This window comes from Camarhynchus parvulus, chromosome 6, assembly GCF_901933205.1.
Source record: "Camarhynchus parvulus chromosome 6, STF_HiC, whole genome shotgun sequence".
NCBI classification, from domain to species: Eukaryota; Metazoa; Chordata; class Aves; order Passeriformes; family Thraupidae; genus Camarhynchus; species Camarhynchus parvulus.
The window spans coordinates 23,447,566-23,470,011 of record NC_044576.1 but is presented as its reverse complement, the minus strand read 5'-3'; the positions used below and the strand labels follow the sequence as shown (position 1 = coordinate 23,470,011).

General features: G+C 45.0%; 1 protein-coding gene across 4 annotated transcripts in view; it reads left to right on the top strand.

Annotated features, from left to right (window-relative positions):
• The window catches only part of SH3PXD2A (SH3 and PX domains 2A), a 235,230-nt gene that overhangs the window by 146,476 nt on the left and 66,308 nt on the right, over positions 1-22,446 (top strand). For 3 of the 4 annotated variants that reach the window (XM_030951064.1, XM_030951062.1, XM_030951061.1), the window contains exons 6-7: positions 5,021-5,049; positions 19,577-19,624. In XM_030951064.1, the coding sequence (XP_030806924.1) occupies positions 5,021-5,049; positions 19,577-19,624 (77 nt within the window). The remainder of the gene's footprint in view (positions 1-5,020; positions 5,050-19,576; positions 19,625-22,446) is intronic. The other variant, XM_030951063.1, reaches the window with a different exon arrangement.

Below are 22,446 nucleotides of genomic sequence, written 5' to 3'. Positions count from 1 at the left end.
CAGACACGCTGTGAAGGCAACAGGAAGGTGACAGGAAGGCAAAATCCTCTCTTTTGTTTTGTCCCTGTTCTCTTAGGGGTGTGATTGCACAACAGTGGTTTACCCCTCTTAGCAGCAGCAGAGGCCATGTCCAGCCAGTGAGAAATGCCTGGGGTGGAAGTCAGGTTGACAGATTCTCCTCTTGCCCCACAAGTCCCTCTTGCTCGCGGCAAGGAATTCTGGAGTCTTGGGACCACCACAATGGGGCCCTTTCTCACAGGGCTGGAAAGCTCGAGCTCTGCTCAGAAAGGACAGATTCATGGTGGAGAGGGCTCCACAATGCAATGATTTATGTCAGGAAATGAACAGAATGCTTTCTAAAAAACATGAAGAAGAAGAAGGAAAAAAGCCTTCATCTGTTTCTTTGGCTCAGGGAAGAGATCAGCTGTGGTTTCATGATATCAGAGGATGGTATGCTGTAGGGGGAAAATGTATAGCTGTGTGCATCCCTCTGTTTGAGTTTCTATTCCCAATGCATAACACACAGAGTTAATTTTGCTTAATTTCATGTCATATGGGTCTCAGACCTCAATGGGAATGGAGATCCTTCATGTGCATGGTTCAGCTTTTGCACTCTGAGTACCACGAGTATGAATTACAACCCTGCACTCTCCATATGGCTCCTGTGTGTTTGGATAATATTAAGGTGTTAGGTGCTCCTCCAACCATAGTCCTTGGTGACAGGCAGGTGCCAGTTCTCAGTCACACTTGGTTTTGGGCCTTGTCTCAAATATAAAATGTCAGTCTGGCTGTTGATGAAAATAAGGAGCGTTTCAAGATACAAATATATTCTCAAGGCTCAAGTTCCTGTGCACATAAAGAGTAGTAGCAAAGTATTTTTGTATTGGTTTACTTTAAAAATAGTGTCACAGAATCTGATAGCAGCACTAAGAAAAACAGTTTGTGAAAAAGCCGTCTTCATTACTGACTGCAAACTTAAGTGTTGGGAAGGAGAGAGTGGACTTCCTTGTTAAAACATTTCTGTGCTTTCAATCTGCCTGGCAAATCACTGGTGATTAAATGATAATCTGAGTTGTTTGCTTGAAATGTCATATATCTCCACCACAGTCTGCCAACTTAGAGACTTTTAGGAATTAAGGAGCCTGGGAACAGAAATGACTACAATGTACTTAAACATGAATTAACAAAAGCCAACAAATACAGAACAATTTCAATTTATGTATTAAAACACTCTCGAGGATACAGGCTGACCTCCATTACTCAGGGTTTGTCACTGTCTCAGCTCCTTTGGACAGAGAACACTGAGAAAGAGACAGGAAGATGATTTACTCTCCCTTTAGCTTCTGTCTCGTCTGCTGCAGTGTCTGCTGTGCAGCTCCCCCAGCCATGCTGCTTTGTGGGTCTGACAGCTCCTCATGTTTTGCAGGCACTGCTTTCCCTCATAGCTGAAACTCATGGTTGTCTGAAATCTTTGCTAAATGAGTTGAAGCCAAGCCTTGCTTTAGTGACAGGCAGAGGCCCTGGGCTAAAGTGTGACGTATCTGGGAAAGGAGGAATCCCAGAGAGTGAACTTTCTGGGTCTGCTGTCCCACAGCAAGGGGGAGAAGCTTTCAAAAGAGCCTTTGCACCATGGGTCCCACAGGGATGAGGTCCCCTGACTGAACCCATCACCTCCAAGGGAAACTGGTCCTGCAGGAGGCTTTGCAGACTTGCCAGATCTCCAGAGGCAATGCAGGAGAAGCCCTCGGGGACAGATATAAACCAAAGTGAATTAGAAAATAGATAGGCACAGCTGTCACCAATGCACCTGGTCACCTCCAGTCCTCTCCACTTGGAACATTTCTGAGCCTCTATTGAAGAAATGTCAGCATACTCCTCACTTTTTAAGCAACTTTCTGATTGTGCCACTGTTTGTGTGTATCTGTCTGTATTTAGATAGATCAAAACATGTGCACACACATCAATGTTTATTAACTCTCACTGAATACAGCAGCAAAGTCAGTCCCTAAAGATGTGCCATAAAACTTTTCCATAACATTGTTAATACAACCTTCATATTTAAATTAGATTGCAACTGACATGTTAATTCAACATAAGATCTTGTTATGATTCAGAAATTTCCAGACTGTGGATAGCTTAATGTGCCACCAAGGCAGTCAGCTTTATAGCAATGTCCATGGTCCTCCTTTCACATTCATTGCTAGATTTCAAATTAGTAATGTTATCCTGAGGTAATGCTGATGAGAAAGGAGATCTTCGTCATTGAAGGAGAGTATCCAGCTTGTGTGACGTGCTTGGCACCAGCTATGTTTCAATACCATTAGCAGCAGGAAATATTTTCCTTGCCAGTAATGAGGCTCAGCATCAGCTAAAGGTGGTGCCCCACAGGAAGACTTTAAACAAAATTGCTAGATTCTAATTCAAAAATGGTAGAAATATGCTATTTTTGAGATAGGTGTTTGTTCAGTATGGAGTGATCCTGGATGATGAAGAGACCTGCCTGAGCTAGTTTTATTTCCTCCTGCTGCTTTCATTGTTACTCTTGTAGCTGTGGTTGGCAGTGGAGTTAGGATGGTGGTGTCTGTTCTCATATAGAAATGGAAGAAGAATGGAAATACGTGTGTATATAAAGACGAAAAGATAAAAAGAGCAAGAGCTGAAAAGAAAGCGACCTTCCCTGCATAGCTACAGATATGACATTGATTGTACCTTTCCTTGGAAGGGTTTTTCTTCTGCAAGACCACATTTTTGTCTGATCTAAGGGTTAACGGTGTGCCAGGTCTGGGTTGCAGGAGATCAGAGTTTCTACTTGGAAATTGTTACAGTTAAGAGAAACCATTAAATAATTTCCTTTATTGCTTTGGAGACATAAGCCAATACTTCAGCCTCACATTAATGCTTCATTGAAAACAGTGAGGCTGAGAGGAATTACCCTTATATATCATCACTTGGGAGAGGGAAGATACATCAATGAGTCATATGCAGGATAGTAAAACATTAAAAAAATTAAACATGGAGTCAGGCAGGGCTCCTTGCTGCTGCTATTGCAAAACAGGAACACAGGCTTTCTTCTTTAGCAGAAAAGAGGTGAAGAATAGGTATACAAAGAGAACTTTACACAGCCAGAGAGATTATTTGCTATATCTTCTTTGCTTTCTATTTTTTTTCTGTCCTTGCTGGGAGGTACAAGTTTTAGATTTCAGAGTTTCACTGTGGAGATGAAGATTTTATTTCAAGCTTCATTTTATTTGATACTGCTTTCCTCTGACTTAATGAGTGAAATGTGGGTGTACAAAAAAGTAACAAGACAAGGAGACATGGGGTACCTGGGTTTTTTTCAGGAACTCCAAAATCAGAACCCAAATAAAGCTGACTTTAAAACATACAGAAAGACTAAATGAAAAGAAGAAAACTGGCCCCATAGGTTGTTTGGCTTTTCTTTATTTTTCATTAAGCCTTGTGTATTGGGTGGTTGTAGTGATGCTAATAACTATTTTATAATGATATTATTAATTAATTTCTTCTAATTAACAATCAATCAATCAATCATTACGTCATTTCTAATAATGTGAATTGGGTTCTGCATGCCAGGAGAGCTGTATTGACAGCTCCACAAAGCTCCAGACTGGCATGGGAGCCAAGCTGGGGTAGAGAACTACATTTGGGGGATTCCCTGGTTTGGTCTGAGGGATCTCTGTTTTGGGTACCATGTAGAGGAATTATATTTGCATATGATATCACTTCTGTAGAAGAAGCAACCTATTCATGAGCAGTAGCATCATCGCATCAAATCCAGCTGCAGCTCTGGCTGAGAAAACAACCATTTAATTGAAGTAGAAATGACACTGGGAAATTAAAAGAGGGTGCAAAAAATTCCCAATTATTACTCGCTGGAAGTAAATCCTAGACATGTCCCCTAGGCATGGGGATGCACACAAAATTCTGGGAGAAACAGAATTTACAGGTAGACATAACTCTGCCCTCAAGACAGCTTTGGGGGCTCTTCAGCTGAGCCCCCAAACTCTCTTTAAATAAACAGTTTAGGAATAATCCCTCTCTGATCCTCTGGAGGATGGAGCAAGGCGCAAAGGACAAAACCCCACTTCTGACAGCCCAGCCCCCCAAAATGTAGAGTCTCCTGCCTGTCGCTCCGGTGGGATTCCTGCGAGGAGAACCTGCCACGGGTGGTTCTGCCAGGTGCGGGGGGCACTGTGCGGGCACAGCGCTGCTGCCTTTGCCCGGGCTGTCACTGCCGACCGTGCCAGGGCTGGGGCTCACCGGCTCCGGAGAGCACCCCGTGGAAGCACAGCCGTCAGCCAAGTATTTCTGTCCTCAGTTTTGCTTATCCCGAATCAGTTCTTGCAGCTCCTTCTGTAATTTCTTCCCCTCCCGTAGCAGCTGTATGGGCTTTCAGCTGTTCTGCATGAGTGGAGGTGCCAGCACCCTTTAGATCACTACGGAAAAGTAAGGGTGCGTGTTCTATCCTGGGAGAAAGAAGAAAAGACAAAGTTTAGGGTTTGTTTGGTTTTTCCCCCCCTTGTGCTTTCCAAGTGCTTGTCGGAGATAACTGGGAGAGGACCGGAGGTTATTCACAAATTAATTAGCCCCGGGACTGCCGGCCGCGCCAGCTCAGCCTGCAGCCGCCGCATCCCTGCAGCAATCACTTCCCACCCCCGCTCCTCTCCGCGGGGACGCTAAGGGTTAATCCAGTAGCTGTGCATTTAACGGCGCAATTTAAAGGGGAAAAAATGACACCCCTCTCCCCTGCCTTGCCGGCGGTGGATGGTTCGCTCTGCCCGGCGGATCACATGCTCCGAGCCCCCGGTGCTGCCGCAGCCCCGCCGGTGCTGCCCAGGGGCCGGTGCTGCCCGTGCCCCGCCGCCCTCACCTCCGCTGCGAGGGAGGGAGAGAGGGCGCAGCACCAGCCCTGGAGCGTATGGGTGGAAATTTGGGAGGCACCCGTTCTCTCAGCACCGTTCCCAGCTCTAACCATGTCTATTTGTTGTTGTCTTTTTTTCAGGGACTATGGATCTTCAAAGAGGAAATCAGGTAAGACACCAGGCTTTTTTTATGTGCTGCATGATTCTAGAGAGGTCCTTACCCCCTGCTTTCCCCCTTCTGTTTATCTTGTGTGGTATGAAATTGTGTAGCAGTTTAACTTTTTATTGCTGAATCCTCCTGGAGATAAGCATCAGTTTCTTTCCTTTGCAGTATAGAAGAACTATATCTGTATGCTATATAGCTATATATATACACCATATACCTTATATAGTATTGCAGTTAAAATGACTGCTTTTCTCTAACTGTATTTATACAGTTCCATCTCCAATGTGAGATGATAATTGTATTACATTTCTTTAGTTCTCATTGCAAATGGTCAAAGGGCAGAGTCAGAGTTGGGGTTCTTTTCTGGAGGGGAAGGATATCTTTTTCTCTGCTGATTTGTATCGTTTGTCATGCCTTTCCAAAATGCTCTGGTGAGGCTTCTAATGCAAAATGTTTTGGGTTTGGGCAGCCTCAAAGGCTGTAGCTCAGTGTTTTGTTCTTAAAATCCTGGATTGAAATGTCCTATAAAACTCTGATTTGAGACTATATAAATCCAATTTTACCCCTCCCCATGTAGCTCTTAGTGATTTTTACAGATGTGTTTTCAATAGGGATGTGCAATTTTGGGCCTCTGGGTTTGGCTGCTCTGAGCTGGATGTGTCAGGACTTTCTATTTTTTAATTTTTTTTTCTCTAAGCAGCATTGAGCACCTGCAACTCTCATTGACTTTGTTTGGAACCTTGGATGCTTCAAATTGCATTCAGGGCATCCAAAGAGAAGCCTTTCAAACCAATACTGACTCCTGGAAAACTCTGGCCTGTGTGCAGGGAGAGGTGGATTTTTTTTTTTCTTCCTGCTTTTTAAGATGATAAAGAAACACTGCAGTGGCTTAGTCTCTGGAAGGGACGGGAAGATGAATGTAATATACTGGACTGCAATGAATATCACTGTCTAGATTGATTTGTTGGATAATTATGAGGGCTTTTAAGCTGCCATTCTGTAATAAGCTAAGTGATGCACTAAAGAGAAGCTGTTGCTTAACCCTGGTGGCCTGGGCATCAATTGGCAGCTGCCTTTGCAGGCCAGTACTTTTGGTGCCTTTCCTTGAATTTCCCTGAGGTGGGCTGTGGTAGTGAAGAGGCAAGCATGGTACAAGGTGCTGGTCCCACAAATAAATTAGGGCATGCTTGGTCTTCTCAATCTCCTGCAAAGCTTCTGTCTGTGTTGCACTTCTAAGACTTGTTAAATGTAATATTAAGGAAAGTGTGTGTTCACAACAGCCTGTGAATTAAGTTGGCAGCAGCACCTTCTCTAGAGGGGCTGACCATAAATAAAAAAGTCCAAGTGACTTGGTAGAGGGCAGAGCTGAGTGTGGGAGTTCCTGGCTCAGTGCCACGTCCTGAGCACTGGGGGCTTTTTGGCCATGTAAAAATCTTTGAAAAACGTTGCTGAAGTCTCTGGGGCAACCTGATTTAGCACTGACCTGGAACAGCATTAGGAGACACAGAGCTTTGGGCTCAGTGCACCAGTTTACATGAAAGAGTATTACAATTCATGTGCCCAGAGATGTGAGGAACTGCTTTGGGAGTGGAAGGAAACTGCTGCCTCTCCATTCCTGTGGCTCTGGGGGCAAGTTGGAGCTGATCTGCCATGACATCATGAGAAAAGAAGTTGAGTCACTGTAGCTGAGATGCCATTTGTGGGTGCTCTCCCCTGCTGGACTCTTTGGCCCCCTGCCCTGAGGGCCCCAAGTGACATGGTCATTCATCCCTGCCAGGGGCACTCAGTTTGGGCTCCCTCCTTTGGCTGTGCCCAGCTCCTCATGCTGCCAGATCTCCTTCTGCGCTTCTTTCCTTTTTGGTGCTGGGCTGTTTGTGCAGCCAGGCCTTGGACACACTGGAGCTGAGGGACACCCTTTCTGCACTCACCCCGTACAAAGAGGAATGTGAAGCAGCACTGTGAACAAATGGAGCTGCATAAAGGGACTCTGTTCTCGGCCATCTCCTTGCTCGATTTTGGAATGGCAGAGAAATGCTTCCTTCTGTTTGGAGCTGGATGAGGAATGCTTCCTTCTGTTTGGAGCTGGATGTTGTGGGAGCATGCACGCAATGAGCAAAGGAATATGCCAAGGGCATTGCCAGTTACAGCCTCTAACAAAGATCAGCTTTATGACACTTGAAAAAGGGATGGGGTAAATAAGCACAGATTTTCAGCATTGAAGTGATGGTCTTTTAAGATAACAAACAGCTTTGAAATGCAGTTTCTTCTGTAGGTGCAGATCATGGAATTACTGCATCTTTAAACAAGAGACAAATAGGCATTTTTAAATGCAAGCACCTCCCAGCAAATGAGACCTTATGAATATCCTGTGTCTTGACCGAAGCTGTGCTGGGAGGAGGCTGCTGGGTGTGAGCACAGCTGTCCCACACTGTCCAGCAGGAATCCCACAGCTGCTGTCTCAGGCATGTGCAGGCATGACATGAGCGTGGCCAATTGCAGAAACATTCAGAGAACGCCTCAGACAGCCAACATCACCTCTACCCTGACCTCTGCCTTGCCAGAGTGAGTGTCTGGCTAGTCCTCTGCTCACCCCTTAGAGCAGGGAGAAACTGGATAAGTTCAGAGTTTAATAGGACTTATGGAAACATTTACCGCTGCAGTTGATGCTGGTTGTAAACATTTGAGACCTTCTGAACCAAATGCAATAGCGTGGCATGTCCTTGGCTAAACAAAGGGGAGTCTTGTGCTGATCTGGGGCATCTCTGCATGCCAGCCCTGAGCCAGGCTTCCTCTTGAGCAAAGGGCTGTGTAAACACACAGCCCTTTGCTTGGATGTGATCTAATTATAAATGCTTTAACCTGCAGCCAGCTCAGAGACCTGGGGCTCTGTGAAGGCACAGACGTTTGCTGTGGCCTGAAATGCCACATGTGCCAGTGCCTTGGACTTGGGGGGTTTTATTTGACACGCTGCAGAGCTGCTCAGAAAGCTGCCTTCATGTTTCCAGGCAATTGAATTGTTGCTCTCTGACCATCTGTCAGTACTGGAGAGCCCTCAGGACAACTGTGAGGAGAGTTACATGAGCATATTCTGTGCACTTGCAACAAATGGGCTCTTCTTGGTCCACCCAAAGACCCTCTGCAGCAAAATGGGAAGGAATAACTTTTCAAACTCCAATTTGTCAATTGCATTAGCCAAGTGAACAGCTACTCATTTGTCACTCAAAATAGGCATTACTTCTCTGCTGGCATCCATTGTGTGGTTTTTCTGTCCTCAAATCAAAATAAGGGTAGAATTGCTGCAAATCTAGGAATGGGTATTTGTATGGTACATTACAAGCAACAGATTAGGTTAATCCATTCTGCAAACCCTACCAGCTACCATCTGTGCATGGTGAACTAATTAACCCTTGAGATATCTGCTAATCCTGATGTGGCTTATAAAACCAGTTGGAGTTTGTTTCTCCCCAAAGATATCATTGTGTCACCCACCCCACAAACCCCCTTGCTGGCTAGAGAAAGCTGCAGACTCCTGGAGTAAGATCTTGCCCTCTCCCCTTGCTGAGAATGTTTCCTGGCTGGTTTCATGCCAGATCCCAGTCACGAAGCTGAAGCATCTGGGACCTGCTGTTTGGTGGCAGCAACTTTTCTGCACTGAGTCTCAGTGCTTCTCAACTACTGAGAGGATTCTCTTTGCTAACTTTGAGGTCAGATCCAGCACAAGAGGTGCTTTCAAAGTGATCTCTGTCACCTGCCTTGTAGGTGACCAAGCCCTTGTGGTCACAGCTCTCCATGTGCCCGGACAGGAGCACTGCTGGCCCCCCGCTTCTGGATCCATAACCCAGCTCCCCCTGCTCTGACTGCCCACCTTGCTGCTGGAGGCGGAGCTGGCTTCCAGCCTTTGCTCGGTGGCTTCCTCTGGCACCTTGTTGCTATGCTGTATGATGTTCCTCCAAGTTAAGGGAAATAAGCTTTAATAAAATGGAAGTTACGGCTCCATCAGTCCTGCAGTGTTTCCTTTCCCTCACTGTTCAGATCCTGTCTGCATCGAGCTGGCTGTGCTTTGCCTGAGTCTGGCAGCTGAAGTCTATTTTAAGTAGTAATTGGGCACTTAGAATATTAAGTTTATGATTTGGTTGAAGCCAGTGTTGCCTTGGGATGCTGATGAGGCTTCCTTGAATGAGTAAACCATCTTTCAGCTGGGTTTCCCTGTCCAGTTTTTGTACTAGCAAGATTATGGCTACACACAGCCAACAATCACTGTTTTCTTTCCCTCCTGTAATCTAAAACTGGGAAGGATATATCTGCTGGCAAGTAAATAAAAACTTCAGAGTCCATTGGAAGATACTTCACAAACTTTTTATAGAAACATCTGTAATGCTGTCTTTTCCCTCAGATTACTAAGCAGAGTTGAGAGAGTTTCAGCAATGACAGAAGTGGGGCCTCAAGTGAGAAACAAGCAGATTGTTGTGAAAACACCAAGGGCCCTGGTGGCTGATCACTTTGTGGGATGCTGCCTAGGAATTATGGGTGGAGCTGATGGCCAAAGTTGCTTCCTCAGCCTAATTCTTCATTACTAGAGAAACTTTCTTGCCTTCATGCACTAAGGATGTGCACTCTGACAGCTTCAGGGAGTGCCTTAATTGCTGTTTCTTTGCATTATTTGGGGTAGGGTTTTTTCTACTTCCCTTGTAATTACCAAGGAAATGGCTCCACTTGTGGCTTTTTCTGTCCTTACAGCTGAGCTGTGCTCTTCAGAGCTTAACCTTTCTAACCCTGTCACTCTGCGTGTGTCTAGCCTGCACTTAGAGTTCCATGGCATGTCTTGCTCGCTCTTTTTTTTTTCCCTATTTATAAATGAGCTTTATTTTCTTGATGTAGTCTGAGCTGCCTCCTTTAAGACAATGTGGAGAAAATGAATAGTGTGTGCCACCCCTTCTGTGCCTAATCAGTCAATGGGGTGACAAATGTGTGAGCTCCCAGCTGGACCAGCAGGGTTATGTGTTGGAGCTGGTTTTACCTGTTCCAGGACTGAGGTGGTGACCCTGGGAACAAAGCTTTTTGATGGAATTGAGTGTGGAGGTCTCTGCCAGCTTCACAGGCCTGTGGCAAGCACTTGGCTACACACAGGTCCAGGGTGAGCAAGGAATGTAGAGTCTCCAGCCCTGGCAGGTGTTTTGTAATATGTAATGTGGGAAATGGCTGCAGTAGAGGGAGAAGGAAGGACTGCTCCAAGTGGCATATAGTGTTGCCTTTCCTTTGCCTTAAGGTTGCTGCAGTATTGATGGGATGTCATCTGGAGTCGTGTTTAGTATTAGGACTGGGGGATGCCTTAATCCAGCTGACTGTGAAATCTGTCTCAGTTTTACCTTCTCAGCCAGAAGAACTCTTAAGCCTTTTAACTGGGTTCTCAAAGAAGCCAAATCTAAGTGTGTTACTAAAGAGGCTGAAAAATCCAATTAACTACCATGGTCAATCCCAGCATGAGGCAATGCCTCTTCTCTCATACTGGCGACTGCAGCAGATGCTGGGGGCTACCTGCCCCAAGCAGGGACTTGGTATTGCTCAGTGAATCTGAGCCCAGGTGGTAGCAACAAAGTTAGAATGTGGTTTTTAACTCGCATGTTACTTTGAGTCATTCTGCTCTCATGGTGTTTGTCTCTGAAGTCTATCTCCCTATAGGTCCTCTGAAAGCTTTAGCTTGGAAGGGTTTTTTTTTTAAGGTGGTGAATAGGGATGCAAATCTGTCCAAGCCCATGGCAAGGTCCCAGGAACATCTTAAATCATGTAATTTGGTGTCTTAATCCTTGTAAGAAATCTGTGGTATGACATGATCTCTGCAGACTGAGGCATGTGCTCTTGTTTGTGTCCTGATGAATCACACGTGTGCCCTGTGCTCCTTGCATTGTTTCCTACAATTAGGGCAGAAGCAGGGATGGTGGACTGGCTCCTTGGTGCCACTTGGCCTGTTGATGAGGATGGCTGGATGAGATAGTTTGCCAGTCACTATTTTATAACTTCACAAGCATGTACTGACAAGATTGCTCTCGATCAGAAATTGTGATCTGCTCCCTCATCATACGATTAACCTTCTTGGCTGTATGTACTAATTACTGCATGGAATTTAAAAACAACAGATTCTGGCAGAACATTTTGGTTCTCACATAGCTGCTGCTTTTTTTTTTTTTTTTTTTGTTCCTTTTCAGGAAGATAAAGGAGTTAGTAATAAAAGAAGGATAGAGTAGGCAAAAGCATAGCAGTTAAGGACCAAACAAGCCTTTTCATTTAATTACTGGGGATATACATCTTGGGCCTGGTTCTGGAAGAAGTTAGTAGTTAATGATCTCAATGTGCATCTTGAATTCAGTCATCAATGACAGAGCTTCCTCTTCTCATGACTGACAATTATTTTTCCTCAGGTAGTGAATTTGCTAAACTTCTGATCAGTTTATTGGCTTTTGCTTGATGCAGTTATTCCCCAAAGACCAAATTTTCTTTCCTGATTTTTTTTAACAAGACTATACATCTTTTTTTTAACCAGTTTTTCATATAACTAGAGGAGCATCCATTCTGTGGGTTTGGGGTTTTTCCAAGGCAAAACTACTGCTCCTGTGCTCAGGTGCACTAGCAGAGAGCAGAATTCGAGGAGGAGCTGCTGCTAAGTCAGGCAGATTTCATGTCCTTGCAGCATCTGTGCATATGTGACCCAATTCTGCATCTTCAGTCAAGATGTGAATCTGTCCACTCCAATCCCACGCTCCAAATCCAGTCTGTAGTGTTCTGGCAGAAGGAAGCTTATCTCACACTTCTCCTTGTACACCATATTTTTAAAGTCACTGCTTAAACTGAAGTGCTTTGGACTTCTGCCTGAGGCTACTGACGAGAAGAGCAGATAGGAGACTTTATTCTGCACTGCTTCAGTTTTCTGCTGACAGGACGTGTGGCCCATTAGATGTATAGGATCACTGTCATCTTCTGGGTGGCCCATATGCTGGGGTGGGAGGAAGATGGGATAAGAGAGAAAGAGATGTTTGTATGTTGTGTGGGTTTTTTGTTTTGCTCCTTGGCTTTTAAACTGAAGTGTGGGGACAGGGTGCAGGATTAGGGAAAAGAATGTGTTTGTGTTCTTTGCCGTTCCCAGTTCAGCATCAGTGCTGCAGAGAGCCCTGTGGTGTCCAGGAGAGAGGGCAGGGAGACTGGGTGCAGGCAGGGCTGGAAAAATGAGGTGTGGCTTGAGCACAGCCATGGTAGAACAGTTTGAACCCTGCAAATGCCTCAGAGTGTCTTCAGCCAAACACAGAGAAAGCACTTGGTACCTTAGGGGATGTAATGGCATTTCTCTTGGTTTTAAGAAATTCTCTGTTCTCCATCTGCTCCTGTTCTTCTTCCCTCTTCTGTCTGTCAGTGGCAGATGGTATTAACGCTGCCTGTGTGGGTTTTTCCTCTCTTGCACAGAGAGTACTGGTATTTTGATTTTGGCACACTGGATAAGGCAGGTGAGAAGTGCATTTGGGAGCTGGAGCAGAGGGTGATGATCCTCAGCCACCTCAGGTATCTGTATGGGGCACAGATGGGTCTGGCTGGCTGAGAGGAGCAGATAAAATCTTCCCTGGGCATTTTGGGTAACTTAGTCTCATGCTGGTGAGCACTCTGTCCCCAGATTCTGGAAATCTGGATGTAGGGTGTGTGTCCTTAGCCTGTTGAGAGCACTCACCCCTAAAATAGCACTCCCTAAATGCATCCAGCTTTGTGCATGGCTTCACACCTGTCCCATTTGAGCTGGCCTGTGTCCAGGCTGCGTGACAGCACAAATCCTCTCTCCAGTTCACTCTGGATGGCTCACGCAACCAGAAATGGCTGGAAGCTTTACTCCAGAGGTGTCCAGCAGGAGTTACAATGCGTGCACTGATTATTGGCCTGGACACGCCAGTGCTGCTGAGTGTTCTGTGCTTGGCAGCATGGCTCCTTCACAGTTGGGACTTGTCTCTTGCTCCATTTTTTGAGCCACACTTGAATCCCAGCATGTGTACATACCTGTGAGTTTCCAAGTGCAACGTCTGGGGCTTTTCTGCCCCCCTCCTTGGCAGGGCAGGAGGCTGGTTTTTCCCTCAGAGGGGTGATGCTCTCAGTTTGTACAGCTGTAGATGTGGATTAGCATTCAGATATTCTAGGCACTTCCCAGCAAAACTTGGAACTGGTACAAAACTGTATGTGCAGGGGCTGTACCACAGGGATCATGTGGGAAACAATCCCCACTTGCCATGTGGAAAGAGTTAATGTGAGCAATGGCTGCCAGAACAAAAACTAAACAATCCTGGATACTTCTGGGTCTGCAGACGGGATTAAAATGGGTTTTTGCAGAAGTAAACAGAATAGAAAATTGGGACTAAGTTTTCTTTGTGTTTGTACTTTTAGAAAGGATGAAGGACTGGATGAGGCTGTGCAAATGCAGCTGTGAGCGTGTCACTGTGCAGTTTGTCAAGCACACAATCCTCTGGCCCCACTCCTCCGTTCCAACTCAGGAAAGGGCTCCCTGGTTGTGGATTTCTCCCCTGCAGGAGTGAGTTATCCAGATGATGAATTTCTGAGGCACGCTCGAGTCACGTGAAAGCCAGATGTGAGCACTTTCCAAGCAGCGTGTGTGGGTCTGGCCTACGCCAGGCTACGTGGCAAGTGGACGTGGTCTGAGGTTGGTCTGCAGCGTGGTGGTGCCCGACAGCTCCCAGTGGGATCATTTCTGCCAAGGAGAGAGGAAGGTGCTGGCTGTGCCCATCACTGCAGCCCAGCACCTCTGCCCCCTCCCCCCTCACTGACAGACCCTCCCCTGGCTGCTCCTGATGAAGCTGAACTTGGTGAATAAGACTAAAATTAAAGGCCTTATTTAATGCCTGCTGCCAATCCTCTTACTCAGATACTTTAGCTGGATTTGCATGTTTGATAATCTACTAGTGAAATATTTTTTCAAGATACAGCCCTCTTGAACAGATGGCATGGAGAGTGGAGGTGATGTTCAGCTTCAAGTGTATAGAAGAGGAGATATCTCTGCAGGGATGAGAGGTTTACTTTAAAATGCAGCCTCCTATTGGGGAGAAAAATAATATATGTGTATTCCTTCAACAACTATCTTAAAATACTTGCTTTAAACGTGATGCATCAACATCCCACAGACATAAGAGCAAATAAAGCCTATTTAAGCTACCCTGGTGTGGGACAGCTGCTTGCCCAGCAATTACAGTAACAAATGAATCTGTCATTGTGGTGGTACCTAAGAAGTTTAATGTCTGACCAGGCTCACACTGAGCCAGGCACGAGGCACAAATGTTGGTTTTGTTTAGGTCTCTCTGGAGCCTGAGGAGAGAAGCATCAATGGCACAGTTCAACAGGGTGCCCTGAGCAGGACTGTGAGAGATAGATCAAAACACTTGCAACCTTTCTGTGCCATCCTCCTGTTTCTCTGACTATCTGTTGTTCTCTGCCTAACTGAATGAATGAATTGTGTGAGCCAAGAATGCATGACAATGGTTCCAGTTCAGAGGAAGGCTCATCTGCCTTTTTCCTCTTTCCAGCTGTGTTGTAAAACTGCACATAGACTCTGTATCAGAGGAATTCTCTGGTAAAAGTACTTCCACTTCTAGGGGAAGCTTAGCAAACCAAGTATTTCTGTCTTCCTCCCTTAGTCTAGTACTGTTGCATTTTAGTGCCTTCCCATTTAACTCAAGTGTCAAGGCCCAGCTGAAGGAAAAGGGACTAGAGGGGAGAAACCTGGAGCCAGGCTGACAAAGGATGGTCGGTGGATCTGGGGGATGGAGATTTTGGAGAGGGCCACAAGGATTGGGCATAGTGCACTGTCTGCAGATGCAAGGAGAAACAAGCCCCACAGTTTTGGGGTTCCTCACTGAGCTTTCTGCTCTTGACTGGACAGCCTCACCTTGTCAGGAGAAGGAGGTTGTTCCTTTGCTTGTCTGAAGAGTGCAGAAAGGGAGCAAGAACGGGGAAAGTGGAGGCAAAACCTCAGCAAGAAGCCCTGGACTGAGTAGACTGAGCCTGGCTTTTGGGTTCTTTACCTGCTTGGGGCAGTAAGGTGTCCCACCAGAGCCCCCAGGACAACAACATAGTGCTTCATGTATACCAACTCCTTGGCAGGCTTATCTTCCAAAATGTAAACTGAAATACAGGCTCAACTTCTGTTTTCTGTTCTGCCATATATGATGAACATTGCAGACAACAAAAGCTCTAGGCCAATTCTAAGTGGACACATTTAAGGAACAGTGTGGTCAGCCCACTTCTTGCTGACTTGTCAGATACCACTCTTGGCATGGGAACACACCCATTGCTCAGAAGAAGCATTTATTTCCCCCAGCTCCAGTCTGAGGAATCACTGATTGCATTGCTTATTTTCTTCTCACCCCTCCAATTAAGACAGGAAGGGTATTAGGCTACAAAATGAGTCTGCAAAACGCTCAACTGCACTTATGGAACAGACCACTGTTGGAAATGGACCAGATGTCAGTATCTCTTCAGTATGGCCACTTGTTCTTATAATCCCTTTCTCAGTAATTTAAGTTGCACTCTAACAGTTGGAAGATTTTGGTATTCCCAGTTGATGTTAAAAGCTTCATGAGAACAAAATAGTTTTATTAGTTAAATGGCCCTGGACTGTTATCTTCTATGGAAAGCCACTTCCAAAGAAGTCTTTGAAATCCACTTTCATCACTGGTAGGGGCCTGTCTTTGGCCCATGCTAATTTCTCAGCTATGCACAGAAATCATTTGGGGTGAGGGTTACATCTCCAGAACTACAACCACACTGAAACTCACGACCACTATGATCCAATTGCCCACAGTTACTGCAGGACTGTTGCTAGACAGCTAGACAGCTTTTTGTTTTTAAAAAAGCTTGTTACAAAGGTACCTGATAGCCCCAGCAACTGTGATTCTGCAGGAGAGTGTCCCTCCTGGTGCTGGCAGCAGTGTCAAATCATGGATACTGGGCTCAACACTGAACTGAACATTTCAGACAGGGTTACTAACAAAAGGAACCTGCATCAGCAGCTTCTGCTAAAATGCCCATGGAGGAGGAGTTCCTCTGCACCTGCTGGGGCAGGAGCCCACCTGGATGTGCAGTACTGATGGGGGTACCATGAACGTGGTATCTGGATTTTGGTAGATTGAGCTCATGCATTTGATTCTAGACTGACTCCAGCTATTGTAGGTTTTTATGGAAGCTTGCTCTGCTCTAACTGTACAGAAGACAAATAGTCTACTGCTAAAATGAGATGAGTGGAGCTGTATCACAAGCAAAAAGCGTTAGTCCCCAGCAGTCTGGCGCCTGCTCTCTTGCCAGAGGTGGGAGGAGCAGCAAACAAACCAGTCTCACTGGCAGCACAAAAGCTTCTGCTGAAATCTAGAATAATATGTTTCATGTTCACCATAGCAACCAGCTTAATTTTGTCTTCAAAGCTTTTTGGCCTTCAACTCCTTCCTTTTCTTTCACACCTGAGGAACCCCCTTGACCCGTGGGAGGGTTGCCCAGCTCCATCATGGCAGCTTGAAAGCGATGGGATGGGGTTCAGCAGCCACTTCCAGTGACGTGCCTGCTGTGCTGCTATTTCTGTGCAGTGTGGCTCTGAAGGAAAACCTCCTCTGTGCTCTTCACGACTGCCTCGGCCTCGTGACTTAGCTGTAATTTATGGATTCATGTTCCTTTTGAGCTTTTAAAAATAATTCCGGTAGGAGGAGTTTGTTCTGGCTCCAATTGAAGTCAGCAGCAGGGGCTGTGGGGACTGGTGTTAAGAGCAGAATTGGGATGCCATTGCCCTAGGAGTGGCCTGCTTTGAGCAGGCAACTTTAATTTTCCTTCCAGATACTGAGATTTCCTCCCCCCTGCACTTCCAAGTGATCTGAGACCAGCCAGTGTTCAGCCGTGTGGCAGTGGGGGAGAGGAGTGGCAGGAAGCGAAGGTTTGTTCGTTTACTGTTACCAATCCCATTGGAAACCAGGTCCAAGCCTCATACAGAATTCCAGTAAAACCCTGTCCTAAAGGGGAAACCTGGGGCTGTTCAAAGCTTGTGTTTTGTTGGCTCAGGCACAGCATGTTTCTGAGGCCTCTGACCTCCTCCCCGTACGCTGGCTCCCGCCGCGGCTCTTCGTTTGAGCTCTCTGTGAAGTGGAATCTATCACTAATGTCTGATATTTTTATTATTTGTAGGGGGGACTCTTAAAAGCTGGTAGCAATTAGAGCTTAAACGTCTTGGAATAAAAAAAAAAAATCCCCAAGAAGGAAGTTTAATGCTAAGCAGATGTGCAGGAGCAGCTGAAATATGCTGGCTGTCTTCTGCTTCAGAAGCAACCTCATCCACTTCTAGCTGCTGTCAGGCTGGGGCAGCTCAGAAGTGCTGCTGCTTTTGTGCTGCTTCCTGGGCTGGGAAGCCCACACTGGTGACCTGTGGGATTGTTTACAGGCTAATACTTATATTGCCCTTATTTTCTGGCTTAGGCCAATAGTTTTGACAAGGAGAAAAAATACTTTGTTTAAAAAGAAGCTTTTTTGAGAAATTGATAATTGCTAACAGAATTGCTTTATTTATAGTGAGATCTCACATGGGTGTCTGTTGATATGGCTACTGTTGATCTAGGTTTAAACTCACTCTCTTCTTGGGTAGACAGATCCAGAATAGCCCTAAACTTGTGTTAAGTGCAGTGTGTTTCCTCTAACTTTGGGTGTTTCTGTCTTTTGCTGCAGCTTGGGTGGGGGCAAACTTTGAAACTTCCTCAGTTACTCCTGCAATACATCATCTGCTTGATTTATCATTGTCATATTCAGGTTCATCTATCTGGAAAAAGATCTGACAGCTGACTGAAGTTCATACTCATGCTCTGAAGGCAGTGGAAGTCTATTCAAAAGCCAATAGACAAGTTGCTGACAACAACTCCTTCACACCCCTTCCCGTGCGTGCCCCGAGTCTGTAACAGAAACATGCTGTATATTCCCTCCATGAGCTACAGCACAAGTTACTCTGCCAGATTATTTCCTGTTGCACTCCACCAGTGCAAAGCCTTTTTCATTTTTTTCTTAAATGGCAGTCCAAAGTAAATTATTGTTATTTACCACTGTGTATTTTGTAGTGTACTGTGACAGTGCAGCACATGGGTTTGGGAGTCAGATGGTTGAAAGACTTCAGGATTTTCTCCAAGCTGCTACTATAGAGAGTTTACTGCAAAGTAGTCAAAGTACTGAATCCATTTGAATTGCACTGCAACTACACAATGAAAATTGTGTCCCTAATTTAAAGAAAGGATTTCAAAACCTCAGCATTCCCTTAGTGCTGAGAAAACAGCAATGTGTTTCTTGGACCTCTGGTTTCCACTGGGAAAGTTTGAAAGCTGTTTCTTAACGTTTATATCATGCTAGCAATTCCTCAGTTACATATGTACTGTGAATCTGTTACGTTACCATCTATTTATCTTGTTACTGTCTTGGAGGTACTCTGCGATTCAAAACACAGTAACAAATAGACCAGGCCACCAGTATAGCCTGCTTTTCTCTCCAGGTGGTTGATGGGTGCATCTTCACTGTTGTTAAACTGCTGGATCCAGAACAGGGTTCCCCATTGCAAATAGGTTTTTCAAATTGCATGTTGGGGTTGTCAGAATTTAGGAAATTCTTAGATTGTCATATAAACATCTCTTTCTAGATGTCTCTTATCCCAGGCAAGGAAAGAGTAACAGCTTCCCTTCTGCCCCTTCATCCCAGAAGGGGAATGTTTGTTATTTAGAAATGGGGGACGATCTGTTGACTTTCCAAACATATTTCTAGTGTATTTAAGAAAAAATGAACACTTAACATTTGAAGATTATTCCCAAATTCCCAAGCCAAGTATTTCCACCTCATTTCATGGAGGGGGAGGGAAACCTTTTGACCTTGTTGGCAGCAACTCCTATCAGCTTTTTCCTTAACCTGATCTCTGTCTCATGCATGGGTTTAAAAATTGATTTTCTAGTTATACTCTGAATGTACCTTTATTGGAGCTTTGTACTCTTTTCTATATTTGTCTATTGTTATTTTCCTTAATGCAATTTCAGAGTAACAAGATGCTTGTAGAAACTTATAAGTGTTTGCTAAGCTCAATTTCAGTTGTCTATGTGTCTTTTGGGTATGATTAACAGCTGCAAAGATAAATAGTTTTGCAGGTCTGAGGCTTAATAAGTCAAACTGTCTCTTGGTATGTGTCTTCTGAGCTACTGGGAATAAGCTCAGGGCATATCTTTTTCTTAGAGCTCAAAATTGGATCACCTACAGATCAGTTTCATAAGTTCTGCAAATCCACTAAAACATAAAAATTAACTGGGTGTTTCTTATGACTTGACCTTCCTCTGAGTCCCCATCATGCCAACACTACTCTTAAGAAAAACTTTGTCTCTTTCAAAGCTGTCTTTACTAACTCTCAGACTTTCTGATATGACTGGTTTTGACTGTTTTCTTGTGTCTCTAATTACTTTCTTTTTTCATGGCTGCCCTATGATTGGATTTCAAGTTTGGATGTCCAGTTTGTCTGAGACTCCAAAAAAGAGTGTCACTCCAGGTAAATTCTTGTGTCTTGGTGTTCTGCATGCTATTGAAACCAGAATTCTCTAGTTTGAGCTGTGTGTGATTTTGGAGTTGTCTTGAATGTGAATCTCTGACAGTGAATACCCAGGACCTGTTGTCTGCTTGTGTATTGGTTTTTCATGATGCATGATTTCTGGTAAGGAAGAGCTTTGCTTTTCTGATGACTGCCTCACCCCGATGCTGCTGCTAGCAGGGGTTAGTAGTTTGCAGGGTTTTATTTCCCTTGCCCAACTCAAAGCCTCAGTCCAAGGCAGCTTCCCTTTTTGTGATGGGTTGAGTCTGGCCACAGCTGAGTGAACCTGCACAGCTGAGCTCTCACAGTTTTATGTGGGAGAAACTTTATGGGTCAGGATAAGGCAGAGAAACATGACTGTGTGCTCCTTATCCTTCTGAAATGCTCTTTGCATTTCCCCAGTAAATAGAAGTGGTTTCATATGAAAAAGCTGAAACTCCGATAAAGATGCAAAATTTTCAAGGGAGCAGCAGCCTCCTTGTTGCAGTGAGTCAGGAAAGAGGAGGAAGCAGGGGAGCAGCTTTAGTTGAGGTGTCAGGGGCTTGGGAGCAGTTAGTCCCATACAAGGCAAAAACTCAGCTTTTTAGTATAAGGAATCAGGACTTCTGCTGTGTATCCAGTGGATTTATTCTGCAAACATTTGTCACTTGACATGGAATATCACAGCAGAATTCTGTCCTCCTTCAGACTTAGAACGAGAGATCACAAGTGATAGGTCCTGTGTCTGTACAGGATGCTGGGCTGGTCACTCAAGCAGTTAAGGCTACATATAGGTCCTGGGGCAAGGAAAGATGGAAACACTCCTGCTGATTTTCATACCAGATTTTATAAATATTCAAGTTCATGCCCTGTTGAAAGTATGTGAGCAAAATCCCACCATCCTTGATGGATGAGTGCTTGCTTGTCTGAATTTTTTTGTGAGCAAGACTCTGTGATTCCAGAAATGCTGTTCTTGACAGAAGTTGAATATTTTCTTGGGGGGTTCTGCCTCATATTTGCAGAATAGGTCTAATTTGAGGGTGATAACTGGATATAAAAGTGCAGAAATATTTGAAGTATTCAGTCACAGGAGCCTGCTGCTTCTTAGGTCATGGGGAAGTTGAGACAGAAAAACAGAATGAGACTGAGTGGGAGAGAGAAGAGGTGGTGTCCCTTGGGAAAAATGACAAGAACCCCTCAGATTACCTGGCTGGGGGGTGAGATTGGGTTTCTTTGACTCAATAGATCTGTTGGGACTGGTTCATGTTATGATATATAAAATGGCAAACTGAATGCCAAGGTTTTTAGCCTTCTCAAAGGGCAAGGAAGCAAAGTCTTTAATAGAACAATTTTTTTTCCCTTCTGCTTACTGCTTTTAGCTAAATTCATGTTGCTAGATTGGCCAAAAAAAAAAAGTGCATGATGAGTGTGCAAATATAAGTGATTAATTGCGTTGCATGGTGCTCAAGAAGGTGAATGTTGATACATAGTGCTGCTCAAAAGTCTTATGTGCATTTGGCAAGTTCTTAGCTCCCCATGCTGTTCTAGTTCATGTGGCCTTTCAGTTTCTCATCCAAATGAATCCCCAGTTTCCAAAATAGCTGTTCTTCAGTCCAGATCTGCCATAAGCTGTATCCTGATGTGTCAAGCAGGTAGATCAGACTTGAATTTGGATGTGATCTTTACCTATGTAGTACATTTATGTGTCCTAGCTAGGCTGTGGCTTGGAGATGAGAACAGAAGCCAGATTCATGCTGCCCAAGCTCTAGCTGAGGTTATAGACCTGTTCCATAAAGTGGGGACTCTAACCAAGACATTAAAGTGGTTTCATTTTGTACTTTGGAAAAGGAAAAAAGCGTGCCCTGGGAGGTGCTGTGATGGGACTCCAGTTTGGTCACCCTGCCTGCTGTTAAACGCCTTGGCTGGTCTGCTTTGGGCCTTGTGGAAGGATGGGAATGTGTTGCACCACTGAGTGGGACTAGGACAAATGCCAGAGTATATTGGTGACTTCAGCCTGGTGGAAGACCCAGTTTGGCAGCTGTGTGAAAATCTGCAAGCAGTTTAACAGATTTGTGTGCAAAATACTACTTAAGTATTCTTAGCTGTTGCTACCTGTAACCTAGTTGGTTGGAATCACTGTTCAGAGAGCCAACTTTCCAAGAAGGAGTGGAAAGAGGACTCAACTTTTTACTTTCACACTCCTGCCTCTAATTTTTGTTGGCTGTATTTTTAAACCTAGCAGATCAAAAATAAAAAAGAAAAAATCCCGAGACCAATAGGCTCCACTTGGCAAAGGTCAGCACTGAATTTTTCTGTTGGTCAGGATTTCGTTGGAAATGCTGCTGAGGGCTGTAAAGAGGGAAGAACTGAACTGGAGCAGCTGCTTGAGAGAGCTCCTGCCATTTCCCATGGGCCAGGCTCATTCTTGAGCTGCTCCCCATGGGGGCTGTGTTGTGCTGCTGGTTTTAGCTGTGTGTCACACACACTCCAGGGCTGGAAGCCACAGTCTAGAGTTAAAGCTGCCCCTTGTCCAGACTGCTGAAGGCTCACCCAGATCTTGGTTCTTGGAAGTGACAGAAAGTACTATGTGTGTCTTATGGTGGGGAATGAATCCAGGCATCCAGTTCATTGTTTGCTGCTATGATTGCTGAGCATACTCTCTTCTTGGTGGCAATGTGTGCTGTTGGCATGGGCCCCCTACAGCTGTTTGTAGCAGCAAGGCAGGAGGTTAGGAGAGACTTGCCCATGTCCTGAAAGGCTTGCAGAGCACTTGAGCAAGGAAGGTGGATGGTTGGATGGATGCT